Genomic DNA, 16,601 nt, shown 5'->3' on the forward strand with positions numbered 1-16,601 from the left:
AATATGTTTATTAAAACCAAAATAATACAAATATTTTGTATATTTTCAAGTAATTTAAAGCCCAAAAGTTTGTAATACATCTGCAATCAACTCATTTAAAACTGGTAATATTGACAACAGTGCTGTAACACACACTCAAATTGCAACCCTGTATTGGTGCACACATTTCGCCATGTTGATGCCGAGCTGTCAAAATTGTTACGTTCCTTCTCTTTCTTTCCGGTTAGCGTCATGGTAAGATCCAACAAAGTATTTTCCTCATTTGGATTTAAAATGTGAAAATAAAAAGGTTTAAAGTGCGCTTACTGAATTAAGAAATTCTCGCGAAAACTGTGTTGAGTTGCTGCTAACGAAAAATCGCCAAACAATCGATTTTGTGATTGTATAAAGTGCAATGAAAATATTTCACGTGGTGACCAGAACGGTTTAGTTAGCAGCCAACGCGCAGTCCATACTTACACCCTGCAATGTGAAAATAATTTTTATTGATGAGTTTTTTATATTGTGTGCTTGCAGCCTTTCGAGAGATTCGTACAAACTGGTCGCATCGCCAAGGCCTCCGCAGGTCCCCTGAAGGGTCGCCTGGTCGCCATTGTCGACGTCATTGATCAAAACAGAGTAAGTGACCAGTGCAGGAATAGCAGCAACAATAAATGTGTGTTCGCTCGAGGCAGCAGTCGTTCGCACATGATGATAATTTGTCTTCTTGATAGGAAGTGCCAACTGACACATAAATGAAGCTAAGTTACTTAACTGAAAGCAAAAACTGTCTGCCAACAGCCAACTGCGATATACCCACAAGTGTTGCTGCTCCATAATTGTATTGCCGTTAAACTAATTTATATACTTCTTACAGGTTTTGGTTGATGGACCTCTGACTGGTGTTCCACGTCAGGAATACAGATTGAACAATCTGCATCTGACCAAGTACCGTATCAAGTTCCCATACACCGCGCCCACAAGCATTGTGCGCAAAGCCTGGGTGGACAGCGACCTGAAGGCACAATGGAAAACCAGCGCCTGGTCCGTTAAGGCACAAAACATCTGCAAGGTGAGGAAAATTGAGAGCTGAACATTCATTATTTGTGTGCTGCACATGATGATAATTGAAAGTTCTTGATAGGAATTGCCGGCTGATACATACATGAAGCTAGCTTTTGTTTTAAACTGAAAACAGCTTAAAATTAATTAACTCTACAAGTTGCTTATGTTTCTGATTACTAATTCTGGATTTATTCTATTGCAGCGCTCGCAATTGAACGACTTTGACCGTTTCAAGCTGCGCTATGCCAAGCGTCAGCGCAACAAGTTGCTGACCATCGCCTTCAACACATTGAAGAAGCGCACCAAGTCCGATGGTACACCACGCATCCTGAAGAAGGATCGTCGTGAACGTCTGCGCGCCGAGAAGGCCAAGCCCAAGGCCAAGAAATAAAATGGAAAATAAATTTAATGAAAGTAACTGCTTGATGAACATCCAAATCAAAGGAGCGAATAAAAGAAGTGTTATTTTTAGGAAAAACACGAAGACCCCTTGTTTAATCTAATCCTACATCGAAGCAGTATATCTAGATTTTATATAACAGTTTTATTTGCTTTTGTAAAACAAAAAACAATTTTTGAGCAACTAGCACCAGTTCACTATGGAGTCTTATTACAATAGATGGTTTTCCAGTTGTTGGGATGGTTGTAGCCCAGCAGGACAGGCAGATGCAGAAAGAGAGTGATATGTTCGCCTTGTATCGACGTGGATACTTTCACCCACTTGCGTAGCCAGTCAATCATCTCCTCCGCGCTCAGACCATCCGGATTTAGGCCCCGCAGACAGCAGGAGTACCGCAATGAAGCCAAGCTCAGATTGTGAACGCCACCCTCACGTGTAATAGCCATGTCCATAAAGTGCACCAAGAAGGCGTGCTCGTGCAGCCGGTGACGCTTGAATAGGCTGTTAGGTAGGCCATGCATCTTGACTAGACATTTCTGCAAGCAAAACAATCTTCAGCTTAAACAAAACCAAGATATTGAGTGGGAAGCATTTGTGTTTACGACGTGTTTTCGCGACATGCCCAACAGAGAGTAGGGTCCCTCGGCGAAAATGTCTTTGACTGAGATGAGCGCCTCCGGTGTAGGATGTGTGCCGCTGCCAAGTTGACCCAGAATCGCCTCGAACTCTGCATACTTGTGGTGACCCTCAACCTGCTTGAGTTTGGCCTGGAGGCAACGGAGCACCGATTTGTTGCACTGAAGCCGGCGTTTCGTATAGTATTTCTGGAACTCGATACGCTGCGGTTCCGTCCAGAAGTGCGGTGTTAGGAAAATGCGTGGGTACCAAAAGCTGCATGAGATTATGCACAATTAGTTTTTGAAATGTTCTGTGTATCAATACACTTACACAAGCGGAAAGAAGGCATAGCCTACCATTGGCAAGGAGCAGCCAATTAAGGCAGGCGCTACTTTCATCATATCCCGCGGCATTTGCATATACAGCTCGAGTTCTTGACGATTCAGTGCCCGTATGCCCTGCGGCGCATGGTTGGCAATGCGCGAAATCTTCAAGAAACGCTTCATGTCTGCAAAGAAGTCCTTAACTCCCTCGAAGAACACTCTATAGAGCTGCATAGCCTTCGGAAAATTCTTCTCCAGAACTTTGTCATAATTTTTTACATAGTTAAAGTAACGCGTGAAGATATATTCCTGCACATTGTCGCGCATCTGTTCGCGCTTTGACTTGGGCTGCTCCTGCTCTTTGTCCTTCTCGTCGTCCTTATCTTTATTTTGGTTCTCTTTCGGTGTCCCGCTGCTCGGAGTAGTTGCAGTTCTAACTACTATTTCGCCGGTTGTGCCAGTTTTTACTTGCGAACCTAGATTTTTGGAATTCTTGGCATCCCAGCTAGCCTCATAAATGACCTTTCCAACACTTGTTATCTCGGACGCAACATTTCGCTTAATTTGCGGCGGAGCTTTCGTTGCCGTCGACGTTGATTCCTGCTCTTGTGTACTGTAATTCGTTGTCTGCCTGATAATGATGTTTTAAATGGGTTTTTAATGCCGGTCGTCAATCGGGCTAATCATGTAATTACACTCACCCGCTTTGCAGCCTAGACCTGCAACATAATCGTAGCAATCGGCGGCGCTCTTGTGGCCACCTTCCCAAACTGCCACTGCTGTGGGCTAAGCATAACACCCGCAATGCCAATGCCATTTTTATGTTACAGTCCCAACCTAGCACACCACCCACAAGCGTGCGTAATTACGCAACGAGTGCAACTCCGATGCAGGAGCCAGCCTATAATGTTGCACTTAATTATATTAATCTATAACTTTTATTTCTTTTTTTAGGTGAGTGGCCACAGCCAACTTCACGGTGTTCAATTTATTATCAACATGCTGCTTCAAGTTAAATGTTGCGATACACGTATTTGATAATGTCGATAAGTCGAGTGAGGCAAAGCTAGCGTTGCCACATTGGTTCATTTTCGCAGCATATCTTTAGGCGGTAAGGTAAAAAAAAAAGAAAAATTATATATTTTTTAAATAGATATGTCAGTTTATTAGTTTGGTAATAACTTTTGTTTTGGCGCGAATTTTAAATTTTTCGAGTTTGTCGTCACAATTTGTGCTAAGAGACCTCTACTGCATGCTGCTGCGCATGGCATTACCTCAGAAATTTCATTCTAGCTTGTTTTCTAGCTACTTTTTCCTTCAGTTTATCCGCAGCATTTCGTGGCAACAGTCGCTTGCACGCATTTCATGCGGCCACGCAGCTTTTCGTGTTAGTTACTTTACGCTACAAAAACTTTTTTTAATTAAAACTTGTAAACAATAAAAATGTAATTAGTGCAGAATTAAGCTGGTTGCCTTGTTGCTAGAGCGAAAACGGAAACTGAAATAAAGTGTCTGATGTTGATGGGTATCAAAGGAGATTTGACGCGCGAGTCCTACGCACGTGTGCGTGTGCATGTGCTTTTGAGCTTGTAGGTGTATGTGTCTGTTTGTGTGTGTGTTTGTGTGTAAAGACCTTCAAAAAGAAATATGTAAGAAACTTACTTTCACTTGTGCAAGCGCCGAGCGGCAGCATCCTTTATGAATATGCGTAGGTGTTTGAGCTGTATTCTAATATCGAATTCATTGCTGCGGCAAATGCGGCTACTAGTCTAGGCTACACTCTCTACGGCTAGTCATCTCTAGCATGGCTTCTGTTACACTATTTACACTTGTTAAGTATACGAAGTGTGTGCCCGAAACTTCAACCATTTGTTTGTTTGCCCTGCAATTGAAGCCAACTCAAAAGTAAACTTGAAACAGCCCTTACTCAAATAGAAACAACAAGAGCTATAAATAGCCTTAGCGAACTGGCACGTTGCGTGGACCTGCACAAATTCAATTTCGTAAATTGTATTGGCTTAAGTGCGTGACCGTTACACGGAGCAGAATAAGATCTAGCTATTTGAACTATTCCATATACACCTATATATATAAATATATTAAAATTCGTAAAGTTTTTCTAGTAAGCAGCTGTTAAACAAGTATTTCATTAACTTTCGCATACATTTCCGAGAGGTGACAGCGGCTTGCATGCTAAATATGCAAAAGTCTACTTCAGCGTGCCAAAGTTGCAGAAACTATTTGACAAAGGATATAAGCGATGCTGCTCTGACACTTTGTCAATGTCTTGCGGCTGCAAATTACAAACGCCTAGTCGCACAGGTGTCCCTGTGTGTGTGCAGCTGCATTTCTCTTTAAGATATTCATGTCTAAGGCCGCGGGTCTTGTTTTAATTAATGTGCATATATCCTTGCACTTACATGCGTACGCATATACAAGGCTTTCAGAGGCCAAAGGCTGCGTCTGTAGAGATTAATTACAGAATGTGTGCAGGGACGCGTATAATTATTATCCGGCTGAGATGAGTTTAATTTACAATTGTGCAAAAAGAGTCTGGACAGTTGAGGGCTTAAAAAAATAAATTATATATAAGAAAATATTCATAACAAAATCATCATCTTTTTATATATGTGCATAATTTATTAATAAAATATACATATATGATAAATTTGTTTATTAATAGAAGAAAAATTAAGTAAAATAATTTTAAAAATATATAATAAATATTGAACTCCACTTTACATTTCATTTACAACCATTTAAATACACGATCATCAGCTGGTTTATTCTGATCTACCTGATAAAAAATAAATAAAAAATCAAACAGACGCAATCAATAAATTGCAATTATAGGTAAAGTGCTGACAGCCTGGCAAAGTGCCAATTGCCCCAAAAACGAAATGTAAGCAAAAAAAAAAAAAAAAAAAAAAAAAAAACACACGCACACAAACAAACACAAAATGAACCGGAACAGAGGAGGAAGAGAATGAACAGGAAGCTGTAGCAATTAGAAGCAGAAACCCCAATCGAATCGAAATCGTGCTGAGGCCAAGTCCGTGAAAATGGCCATCAATATTTGGGGTCTGAATCACTTTGCCATTAGCGCGATTGTGATAACCACAATGCAGCTAATATTCTTCCTATTGAATGCTTTGTTACACTTGGATAAACTCTCGGACTTTGCTGGCGGCGTTAATTTCATTGTCATAGCATTGCTGACCTTTTTCATAGGCCAATTGGATCGTCCCTCCAAGGTGAGTGTAAAACTGGCTGTTAAGCTGAGCTACAAATTAAATGGTTTAAAGCTTGTTCTTTTTTTTGTGTGTGTTTGGGATTTGTCGGTATTTAGTAGCTGACATTGAAAAGCGACATGCACACGCTCCTGCACACACACACAGCATTATACGATACGAGTCTGTGAGTGTGTGTGTGTGTGCGCAGGGAGCATCTGTAGTTGCATTTGTGGTAACAATAGGTAAACGCCCAACAGGCCCACACTCTGTGCCTCTGCTGTTGCTGCTGTTGTTATTGTTGTTAGTTTGACCTTGTCTGGTGCAGGCAACTGCGGCCATGGTCCTTCGGCCAAGTTGTTTGTCGTCCCGTCTGCTGAACTGTTTGCAATTGTGCATTTTAAAGCTGTTAAACAAGTTCAAGTGCAGAGCAAACGCGGCGCCACGCTTGCCAGCATCTATTTAAGTGAGCTCTTTCTTCATCATATTGACCTGACTCTGTTCACACTTGAATGCGAATTTACGTTCGCCTCTTGGAATCCTTTTGCAGTTTTTATAAGCACTCTGATTTATTGCATACGCCAGCTGCCAATCGTGCCACAATAAATAAATGAATTGCGTTGATACCTCTGGGACCGGCGCACATTTATCACGGCATAAAAGCTGTGCACAGCCAGCGCCCGGGTCAGCGATGCGGCACTTCGCAATGGATGACCATTGCTGCGGTGGCTTAGTCGTAAATGAAAATATAAATAAAAAACCATTTGGAGGCACAAACGGGCGAAAAAATAAATAAATAAACAAATAATAGGAGAAATAAAAACCAAAAATATACTGAATTGCATGCGGTTAACCGGGAATTGCATTGCAATTTTTTACCAAGCAAAGCTAGCAAAAATAACAACTTTAGAAAACCAATTCAATTTTGCAGGAAACAGCTGGGCGATAAATTCATGGGGGAGTTCTGTGCTTCAGCATTGCAAAGGACACGAAGGCGAGCGCAACTAAAAGTTTTTCTTTTGCATTTTAAATATGTTTCGCCATTCTGTGTGATTTTTGTGATGCAATGCAAAATGTTGACTTAAGGCAACAAAGTTAATTGAGGTCTCTTTAGACCAGCTGTTTGACTTTACTCTTCAATAAAGTGTTATACATATTTATTATTATATATTATATATTTTGTATATTTACCTTAGCAATAACAATAAATTTGTATCCCATTCCTGCTGCCTAGGCATATGAGAGTCGTCAGCTTATGGTAACTGTCTTCGTCTGCCTGTGGGGCGCTAGACTCTCTGGCTATTTGCTGTATCGCATCATCAAACTGGGCCGCGACAAACAATTTGAGGATACGCGACGCAATATCATACGCTATGCTATCTTCTGGACCTTTCAGGTGAGTTGCCATGCAAATGAAATGAATATTAAAAGTGCTAGCGATACGAGTGACAGACTGAACCATGAGCCATGGACCGTGGACCATGGACCACTGTAGCTGTTGGTAATCAATGAATCTGCCAGCGCATGCCAATTTCCCATGATGTTTTTATTAATATTTCAATGGCTTGTCGTTGACGCTGGGCTATGCAAATGCAAGTGCCACTCGGTCTCTCACTAAATGTATATCTGTATCTCTGTGTGGGAGTGTGTGTGGCTGTGGTTGGGGCTGTGGCTGTGGCTGTCCTTCCACATTTGTGGCGTGTCGCAACGATTTGATTGCCAGCACTTGTTGGCTCTGCTCAGCAGTGCTGTCAATTTAGCCGTTTACCGAACATAACTGTGCTCTTAATGCGCCTGCATGATTTAATAACCGAGTGGATGGGATAGTCTATACTGATATAAGTATATTGTCTATATTGCTTAGAGCGATGCCACCGAGACTGCAGCCAAACTGTTATTACCTTTTCACTTGATTGCACTTTTTTCATTCCTTTTTCTACGCCTGCAGGCCATTTGGGTGTTTGTCGTCTCGCTGCCGGTCATAATAATCAATTCGCGTCACACCCAGCCACAGGCTGTTAAAGGCATGACCACATTGGATTCCACGGGCACGGGCATGTTTATTGTCGGCCTGCTGGCCGAGACGTATGCGGACCTGCAGAAGTTCTCCTTTCGCCAGGATCCGGCTAACCATGGCAAGTTTTGCAATGATGGTAAGTGCATGCGGGAAATCAACTAGCTGCTCCATGCATATAGCTGTCATCGTAGGTCTTTGGGGTCTGTCGCGGCATCCGAATTACTTTGGCGAGGTGATTGTCTGGTGGGGCATCTTTGTCATCTCCCTAAACGTGATCACTGGCCATGAGTGGGTGGCCATAGCATCGCCCATCTTTACCACCCTGATTATTCTCTTCTTGTCCGGCATACCGCTGCGTGAACGCAGTGCAGATGAGAAGTACAAAAAGTAAGTGCACTACTATAAATCACTCTTGTGTTAGCCAACCATTACTTAAATCATTTTCCAACTTACAGCCAGGTGGATTACCGCAAATACAAGGCAACCACGTCGCCACTAATACCTGTGCCGCCGGCCATTTATGAGGAGGTGCCTGGGGCCCTGAAGTTCATACTCTGTTGCGAGTTTCCCATCTACGATACGATGCGATTGCATAAGGACACGAGTCCCTACTCGCTGTCCATAGCTCGCTCTCAGTCGCACATATAGCAGTCAGTGGCTCACTCCAGCAGCGCAGCCGCTGGCGTGGGCCAACAGGTGCACACGCACTCGCACACCCACTCGTCGAGTCAGTCGCAGCACCATCAGCAGCATCAGCACCGCGGTCACTGCTATGGCGCCGATGGTGGTTTAGCTGAGAGCCATCATAATTGTGGTGGCAGCTGCCGGAACGTGCACGTGAAGTCGAATCCGTATCAATGCGAGGCGGGCTATGGCAATTATGGTGGTCATCAGCTGGACGCTGAGGACACGGATGATGGTATTATCTATGTGGCAAGTCACTCGGGCAGCAAGGCCAAGACCCACTACTTTCAAGCTCTCGACATGGATGAGCGTCCGAAGTGCAGCTACCTCGCCGAGGAGGAGCTGGCCTCGGACTACGACGAGGATATACCACCCATCGATCTGAGCAAAGAGAACAGCGTCGAGAGCTTTACCAATCGGGTGCAAATAGCCACCGAGCAATCCCTAAATGCCGAGGGCATGCCCGTGACAGTGACAACAATCCTGTGATTGTGATTCAACCCCTTTCGCTGTAGCTCAAATCGCTCTCCAAGCGTGCTTGAATCGAATATGCTTGCCGAACAAAAAAAAAAAGAAATAAATAAAATAAAACAAAATCAAAAACTAAAAGCCAGTGCCAAACTTAATGCAGAAACTAACTAACAAAGAGATCGCTGAATTTCAAAAATTAACTAATTCTACTATTTATTTGCTCAAAATTGAAAAAAATATGTGCCTCTTCTAAATGTTTCCTCTTAGAATGTTGCACGTCCTCAACGTTTATTAGTCACTTTGTAAATTGGTCGAATTCCTATTAAAAGCAAACGAAAACTTTATCAACTATATCAAATAAAACAGAAGAAGAAGAAAAACGCCCCACCAACAGGTAGCAAATCGAATCGATCTAAACAGAAACATATCCCAAGCCAAACCTACGTTCAATACAATATATACATACATAGATTTATATTTTTTCTCTTAAATATACAATAACAACTCGTAAAGTACAAGAAACTTGTTAAATAATATGGACAACTGATTCATAAGCTTTAATTATTTAATTTTATATTTGTACGACATAATAGATGCATAAATATAAATCGACATATTTATTATATATGTATATGTATATATATATATATTAAGTATACGCATATTTCTGGTTGAAACTGTTATCAAATGAATTTCTAATAAATATAAAGCAGTATTATTAAGTGAATTCAAACATTGTACCTAATTAACAATTTAACGAGCTCTACTAATTAAAGAAAGCAAGTGCTTATAAAAATAAATTGAAATGAAATGCAATGCTTAACTAAATGAAATGACTTTATTTACATTTATACTCATTCGCGTAAGTGAAATGCCCGTCTTGCTGTCCGCTTTGTCGATATGGAAGCTAGACTCTTAAAATTTGGAATATGTAATCATTCGATAAGAGTAGGCTGGGCGTGGAGTTAGGCTCACCTGAATCGTAGATGGCCCTGGAAATTCAAAAGCAGTTTATGCTTTAGTCGAAACCCAGATTTAGATCAGTCTCTGTTAATGTATTGTTAAGTACATATCGGTCAACAAAAAAAAATTTATAGTATTTACACAAATTCTTAGTTCCTCTTTTTTCGGAAAAAAATATTTATATAGTTATTTTTTTTTTTACCCCCAATAAAAAAAAAAACAAAATTTTGGTGAAATCCTTTTAAAAGAATTCGTAGTTAGCACATTCCCGTTTGAGAGAATCATGTTTGGGCTCACCCGTCGCGTATTCTTTCGTGTCTTAAGGCCGAAGACGATATGTCGTCAGTTTGCCTCGCAAGCCATCAACCAGATGCTGATGCTCCAGCAGATGGACATCTGTGCGGATCAGCCCTCGCGCGGTCTGGTCATCGGCGTCTACGCCGACGAGGAAGACAAGAACGATGCGGGCATCCTGACCGCAGCTGGTTGGCGATACAATGTCCAGAAGACAAACGGTCGCTTGATTGAGGTGCTGCGTATGTCTGGACCGATGCCGAAGCGCGGAGAGGCTCGCCTCCTGTTCGCCATTGAGCCGGAGCGAGTTCCCTACTATTCCGTCGTAGCTGTTGTTGGCTTGGGCAAGGAGTGTCTGGGATACAATCCCTATGAGGTTCTGGATGAGCAAAAGGAAGCTATCCGACGCTCTGTGGCAAAGGCCTGCCAGACTTTGGCTGAGCTCGATACAGACAGAATTGAAGTTGAGAATTGTGGACATGCAGAGTCTGCAGCAGAAGGAGCTGCTTTAGGTATTTGGGCCTATCAGGAAATGCGCGACCCCAAGACTCGAATCTATGTGCCTTCAATCGATCTCTACGCGCTCAAAGATGAACCCTGCGATATAGAAGGCTGGCGCATCGGACTGCAGAAAGCAGCTGCACAGAATCTGACCCGGCAGCTTCAAGAAATGCCTTCCAATCTACTGACGCCAACAGCATTCGCCCAAAATGTTGTGGAGGTTCTGTGTAAATCAGGTGTGAATGTGGAAGTCAAGGTAGAGGGATGGGCCGAGAGTCAGTCGATGCATGCCTTCCTTGCAGTGGGCAAAGCCTCCTGTGAACCGCCCATTTTCCTCGAACTGAGCTACTATGGCACTTGTGCCGAGGAGCGTCCCATTGTGTTGGTCGGACAAGGCATCACCTTTGATGCCGGTGGCTTGTGCCTCAAGGAACGTGAGGAACTTTATCACATGCGTGGTGATATGACGGGAGCTGCTGTTGTGGTGGCCACCTGTCGTGCCGTGGCGGGGTTGCGTTTGCCAGTCAACATTCGCGGCCTCATTCCACTTTGTGAAAATGTGGTTGGTTGCAATTCGTTCCGTCCCGGAGACATGGTCAAGTCGATGAATGGCAAGACCATTGAAGTTCAGTGTACCGACCATGAGGATGTTCTAGTTCTAGCTGATGCATTGCTCTATGGCCAGAACTTCTGCCCCAAGTGCATCATTGACATTGGCACCTGCTCGGGCTACATGCGCCAAGCTTTAGATGAGGCTGCGTGTGGTGTCTTCACCAATTCTGAAATCCTGTGGCAACAGATCAAGCATGCCAGCATGCATACCGGCGATCGCGTCTGGCGTTTCCCTCTATGGAATTACTACAGCAAAGCCGTCCGTGCCGGCCAGCGCAGCGATGTGCAGAACTACGGCATTGGACGTGGCGGACGCCCCTGCAAGGCGGCTGCTTTCCTGCGTGAATTCGTGCCTTGCGGACAGTGGATGCATATCGTGAGTACACATCGAAATACTATCGGAAGTTCTTACTAAAGCTTAAATCCCTATTTTTTAGGATGCGACCAATGTGATGGTGACAAATGGCATAGATTTCGAATACTTGCGTCGTGGCATGGCTGGTCGACCAACCCGGACGTTAATTGAGTTCATTGCCCAGACCATCTGCAAGGATACTGCTCCGAAGATGGGAAAATAGAAAATTTCTCATTGTTTGTGAAATTCAATTGTACGCCATGTTCCAGATCGTAGGTTGTGGTTACCAAATTAATCACAAGGTGGTGGACGAAAGTGTTTTCTTAATGGATATGTTTTGTATTTCGTTCTCCGTTTTCCGATATGTTCATAAATTACTAGTTAAATTATATTGTAAACAACACTTGCACTTCGTTGACACATAATTAAACTTTCATACTGTTGTGACAAGATCTGAATTGCTGTTTATTTATTTATGGGAATTCTATTGTGGAAAGATATTTGTTGTGACAGCGAAGCTGTATACCTATACCTAGGTTATGACGGTATACTACCTTCGGGTAAATAGGATTGAGCTCGATCAATTTATAAAGTACGAATGCTGCGTAATCAACTGCAGTTCAAAAAGCTGACTTCAAGAACTTAAGCAAGCCCATCTAATCTTCGGTTAAATATATTGCAGTTTTTCTAATAGATGAATCACGTCACAGAAATAGAGTAGATCGCAGCAACAGACATAAGCAGATGCTGGACATGCTTTGGATATACGTGTCACAGAGCTTAGGGTATGTCCTAGTCGGAGTAAGCCGAAATATACAAATAATCGTTCTCCCTTGACATTGAATTTAGGGTATTTTCTATTCGGAGTAAATTGAGATATTTATGCCGAATGTATGCAGGCATAGTTTTTGCCTTGGCAGCTAGAGCTTAGGGTATCTGCTAGTCGGAGTAAATTGAAACTTATATACATGTACACCAAATATCCAGATCTAGTAAGTATTGAAGTTTATGTGCTATTGTTTGTTAACTCATCTCCTCATTCAGATTTTCAATTCTTTGGCGACAGAACACGCAATAATTTCAACTATTCCGGAAAAAATCTTTCTCTTTTGTGCCTTCAAAGTACAGATATATTTTACAAAAAGTTTTCATAGGTTTTTTTTTCTTTCCTAAAAAAATAAATCGAAATGTTTCGTGTAACGCAACGCTTTGCCTCGCGGGTTATGCAGATGCGTAATGCAAAAGCAATCATCAAGCGAAACTATTCGCAGATGATAAATCAGATGCTGCAGATTCAGCAAATGGAAATCTGTGCAGATCCCCCCTCTCGGGGCCTCATTATCGGTGTGTACGCGGATGAAGAGGACAAAAATGATGCCGGCATCCTAACGCAGGCTGGCTGGCGATATAACGTGCAGAAGACGCATGGGCGATTGCTGGAGGTCCTACGTATGTCTGGACCCATGCCAAAGCGTGGAGAAACGCGTCTGCTCTTCGCGATAGAGCCAGAGCGAGTGCCTTACTACTCGGCGGTGGCTGTCATCGGTCTGGGAAAAGAATGCCTCGGCTATAACCCCTACGAGGTTCTGGATGAGCAGAAAGAGGCCATCCGCCGCTCGGTGGCCGATGCTTGCCGGATTCTGGCTGAACTGGATACAGACCGAATCGAAGTCGAGAACTGTGGTCATGCCGAGTCGGCAGCTGAGGGCGCAGCTCTGGGCATCTGGGTGTACCAGGAGCTGCGAGATCCCAAGAAACGTATGTCAGTGCCATCCATCGACTTGTACACCACCAAGGATGAGATATGCGATATTGAAGGCTGGCGTATTGGACTGCAGAAAGCTGCTGCACAGAACCTTACGCGCCAGCTTCAGGAAATGCCTTCGAACCTTCTGACACCAACAGCATTCGCCCAGAATGTTGTGGAGGTTCTATGTAAATCAGGTGTGAACGTGGAAGTCAAGGTAGAGGGATGGGCCGAGAGTCAGTCGATGCATGCCTTCCTTGCAGTGGGCAAAGCCTCCTGTGAACCGCCCATTTTCCTCGAACTGAGCTACTACGGCACTTGTGCGGAGGAGCGTCCCATTGTGTTGGTCGGACAAGGTGTAACCTTTGACGCCGGTGGCTTGTGCCTCAAGGAACGTCAGGAACTTTATCACATGCGTGGTGATATGACGGGAGCTGCTGTTGTGGTGGCCACCTGTCGCGCCGTAGCAGGGCTGCGTTTGCCAGTCAACATTCGCGGCCTCATTCCACTTTGTGAAAACGTCATTGGTTGCAATTCGTTCCGTCCCGGAGACATGGTCAAGTCGATGAATGGCAAGACCATTGAAGTCCAGTGTACCGACCACGAGGATGTTCTAGTTCTAGCTGATGCATTGCTCTATGGCCAGAACTTCTGCCCCAAGTGCATCATTGACATTGGCACCTGCTCGGGCTACATGCGCCAAGCTTTGGATGAGGCTGCGTGTGGTGTCTTCACCAATTCTGAAATCCTGTGGCAACAGATCAAGCATGCCAGCATGCATACCGGCGATCGCGTCTGGCGTTTCCCTCTATGGAACTACTATAGTAAGACTGTGCGCTCTGGTGGACGCAGTGATGTTCAGAATTATGGTATCGGACGTGGTGGCCGTCCCTGTAAGGCCGCTGCTTTCCTGAGGGAGTTTGTGCCTTGTGGTCAATGGATGCACATTGTAAGTAATTTTTATACTTGTATGTGTATGTATATAACTTACCATGTTCCTTTATCTATCTAGGATGCTTCCAATGTTATGGTAACAGTAGGTGAGGAGTACGAGTATTTGAGAAGAGGCATGGCTGGTCGTCCAACTCGCACGTTAATAGAATTTATTGCACAGACTATTTGCAAGGATACTGCTCCAAAGATGAGCAAGTAAGCAGACGTTGTCTTACAGTTTAAGTTATCAAAAGTTTTTCACATGAAGCGAAGTTATTTTACAAACGGTAGACCTGCGACTTTTAAGTTTGTGAGTTTTAATTTGGACAGAGAGATGTTAAAATTCAGTGGTTTAATCAGGTTTAAAAAATTAAATGTTTTATCAAAAACATGTGTATAAATACAGACAGTTCTTAGCATATGGAACGTGCGTTTTGATACATTCGTCAATAATTGCTTTACGTATTGCTCATCAGAATATAGATCATTCAGGTCATAACATAAAAATTGCAAGCTGTGGCATAAATTCGAATTTGAGTACGTCGACTGCTACGCCAGTGAAACGGCATGCGTCAGAACAACGTTAATATCAATGGGTGGATAGTTCTGCAACAGCTTTACATTCGACGCGAAATCATTCTCTAGTATGGCCTCCCGTTGAATTCTATAAGCAAATGGAAAGATGCAATAATTATCTACATTTGAATTATGGCTTCTCTGACTTACAATATCATCGAGCAGCATATTTTAATAAGGAAATCGAAGCGATTCTCATCCGAGAATATTGAATCCCATATACGTAACACATCTGGCAGTGGAAATTCTTGTGAGAGTAATAAATTGATCCATCGGAAACTATAGTACTGTGGATGTAACTCCTGGCTTTTGAGATGATTGTAGATGCTTATATCCTTTGCTTTTAACATATTCGACAGCCTAGACATCATGCACTTTATACCACCTTCTGCATCGTCCAATGTTTTGATGAAAAAGTCTCGTATCTCACTCATTAACGCAGTAAAGCAAAAGAAACAATCCGCCTCGGCATGTGCGCGATTTGAGAGATCAGGATCCGAGGCCATAACATAATATATAGGTCCAACTATTTCGTTCATGCCTTGTACATAACCCTGGCCGGGATTCAGTTTGGCATAGATAAATAATATTCGTTGCACAACCTCCCAATGAGCTTCTTGACCTTCTTCCATGGCGGCGTAGTTTTCCGCCGAGCGCTTTGTAATCAAGTTTATCTGGTCGGGAGAAAATATCATGTTAGTCATTTACTTTTAAAGTTCAGCCAACTTACTTGCTGCTAAATTCCGTATTGAATGCATAATGGAATGTTTCTTAATCTTTTATTTTTTAATGACCAACAAAGTCTTCATCCTATACAAACTCACCTTCGTCACGCCTAGACCTTTACGCTCAACGTTTGCCGAACTTAAAACGGAGGGCACAACTCGTTCGTGTAGCCTTCGGCCCTGCTCTCCCTTGCTGTGGACAACAATCTCGCACGGATACTCTGTGGGCTGCTGAAAGAACGATATGTCTGGGCATAATCGTCTCACATCTTTATCAATTTGTAGCAAAAATTCGTTATCGTTGAAAAATGTATTCCAAGCGCTTTCCGGCCCCTCGCTGAGCGGGTGATCTTTTAGGCCAACGCCCCTTGATTCATTACCATCATCGCTGTCACCTTCGCCATTATGTGTATGACCAGGGGGTAGCACAAGCTCCATAATGAATTGTTTATAGAGCGCACGTTTCTGTGCCAGCGTCGTAGACCAGGTGCTACGCTTGGGTCCTAGATAGCCTAACAGCATTTTCCAGCTGAGCGCACGAAAGCTGAGCACATCGGGGACACCTGTGGATTGGGTGTTATTACTTGTTTTTCTACTACCTACATCATACTAACCATTGAATGTATGCTGGCGCAGCTGCTTCAGCTCAATCACGTCCTGTGCAAAAATATCTTCGAATTCCTTTACGCTGCACAAAGAGTGAAACACATTCCCTTAGACAAGACTGTTTACATTGGCGCATCACAGCTACATACCGTGCTTTAAAAATTGCCATGCTGCTCGGAAGTCCGTACTCTCTCCATAAAGTTGTACGTGATTGTTGACGTTTTCTTTTCAATTGCTTTGTTGTTATTTATTGTAGATAATAGCAGGGACGTACGACTGCATGTGCAGTATGCTAATAATGAATGAATTGGCACCTCAGCTATCTGGCAACGCTGTTTAGTTGTGACGTGAAGTTGGCTGCACGCAGTTTTGAGCTCACATGAAGTCGTCTGCGCGCTAAATTTCAAATGTATAAATCTGCAGTTCTATTGGAATAATTCTTTCATTGCTTCAATTGCACTTGTTACTCTTCACCAATTCAGCCGATTGTATAATTACCATG

At 43.1% G+C, this 16,601-nt stretch overlaps 6 protein-coding genes across 6 annotated transcripts; 4 read left to right on the forward strand and 2 right to left on the reverse strand.

The window, feature by feature from the left end:
- Positions 1–272: 272 nt before the first annotated feature.
- On the forward strand, positions 273–1,528 carry RpL14 (ribosomal protein L14; the record flags this gene model as incomplete). The annotated part of the gene is made up of 4 exons (XM_089260283.1): positions 273–296; positions 517–618; positions 857–1,051; positions 1,247–1,528. Coding segments are annotated over 4 exons (510 nt in total), but the record flags the coding sequence as incomplete, so codon positions are not given.
- A 41-nt stretch (positions 1,529–1,569) lies between these two features.
- On the reverse strand, positions 1,570–3,395 carry LOC108650635 (LETM1 domain-containing protein 1). The gene is made up of 4 exons (XM_018099837.3): positions 3,087–3,395; positions 2,393–3,016; positions 2,047–2,335; positions 1,570–1,980 (listed from the first exon to the last, which is right to left on the reverse strand). Exons 1-4 carry the CDS (start codon positions 3,200–3,202, stop codon positions 1,642–1,644), a joined length of 1,368 nt encoding a protein of 455 aa, XP_017955326.1. The 5' UTR covers positions 3,203–3,395; the 3' UTR covers positions 1,570–1,641.
- A 280-nt stretch (positions 3,396–3,675) lies between these two features.
- On the forward strand, positions 3,676–10,129 carry LOC108650633 (uncharacterized). Its single transcript, XM_018099834.3, is given in 6 exon segments — positions 3,676–3,772; positions 5,239–5,639; positions 6,850–7,011; positions 7,564–7,768; positions 7,824–8,019; positions 8,088–10,129. Coding segments are annotated over 5 exon segments (1,473 nt in total). The 5' UTR covers positions 3,676–3,772; positions 5,239–5,447; the 3' UTR covers positions 8,806–10,129.
- Positions 10,034–11,915, forward strand: LOC108650628 (crystallomitin S-Lap1). Its single transcript, XM_018099828.3, has 2 exons — positions 10,034–11,533; positions 11,595–11,915. Exons 1-2 carry the CDS (start codon positions 10,034–10,036, stop codon positions 11,733–11,735), a joined length of 1,641 nt encoding a protein of 546 aa, XP_017955317.3. The 3' UTR covers positions 11,736–11,915.
- Positions 11,916–12,503: 588 nt separating this feature from the next.
- Positions 12,504–14,609, forward strand: LOC108650627 (crystallomitin S-Lap2). The gene is made up of 2 exons (XM_018099827.3): positions 12,504–14,208; positions 14,272–14,609. The coding sequence occupies exons 1-2, from the start codon at positions 12,700–12,702 to the stop codon at positions 14,410–14,412; spliced, it is 1,650 nt and encodes a 549-aa protein (XP_017955316.3). The 5' UTR covers positions 12,504–12,699; the 3' UTR covers positions 14,413–14,609.
- LOC108650640 (TBC1 domain family member 13) lies at positions 14,530–16,417 on the reverse strand. The gene is made up of 5 exons (XM_018099847.3): positions 16,249–16,417; positions 16,108–16,181; positions 15,593–16,056; positions 14,919–15,442; positions 14,530–14,856 (listed from the first exon to the last, which is right to left on the reverse strand). Exons 1-5 carry the CDS (start codon positions 16,266–16,268, stop codon positions 14,742–14,744), a joined length of 1,197 nt encoding a protein of 398 aa, XP_017955336.1. The 5' UTR covers positions 16,269–16,417; the 3' UTR covers positions 14,530–14,741.
- Positions 16,418–16,601: the final 184 nt, after the last annotated feature.

This window comes from Drosophila navojoa, chromosome 4, assembly GCF_054131105.1.
Source record: "Drosophila navojoa isolate 15081-1374.11 chromosome 4, UAZ_NAV_1.0, whole genome shotgun sequence".
Taxonomy (NCBI): domain Eukaryota; kingdom Metazoa; phylum Arthropoda; class Insecta; order Diptera; family Drosophilidae; genus Drosophila; species Drosophila navojoa.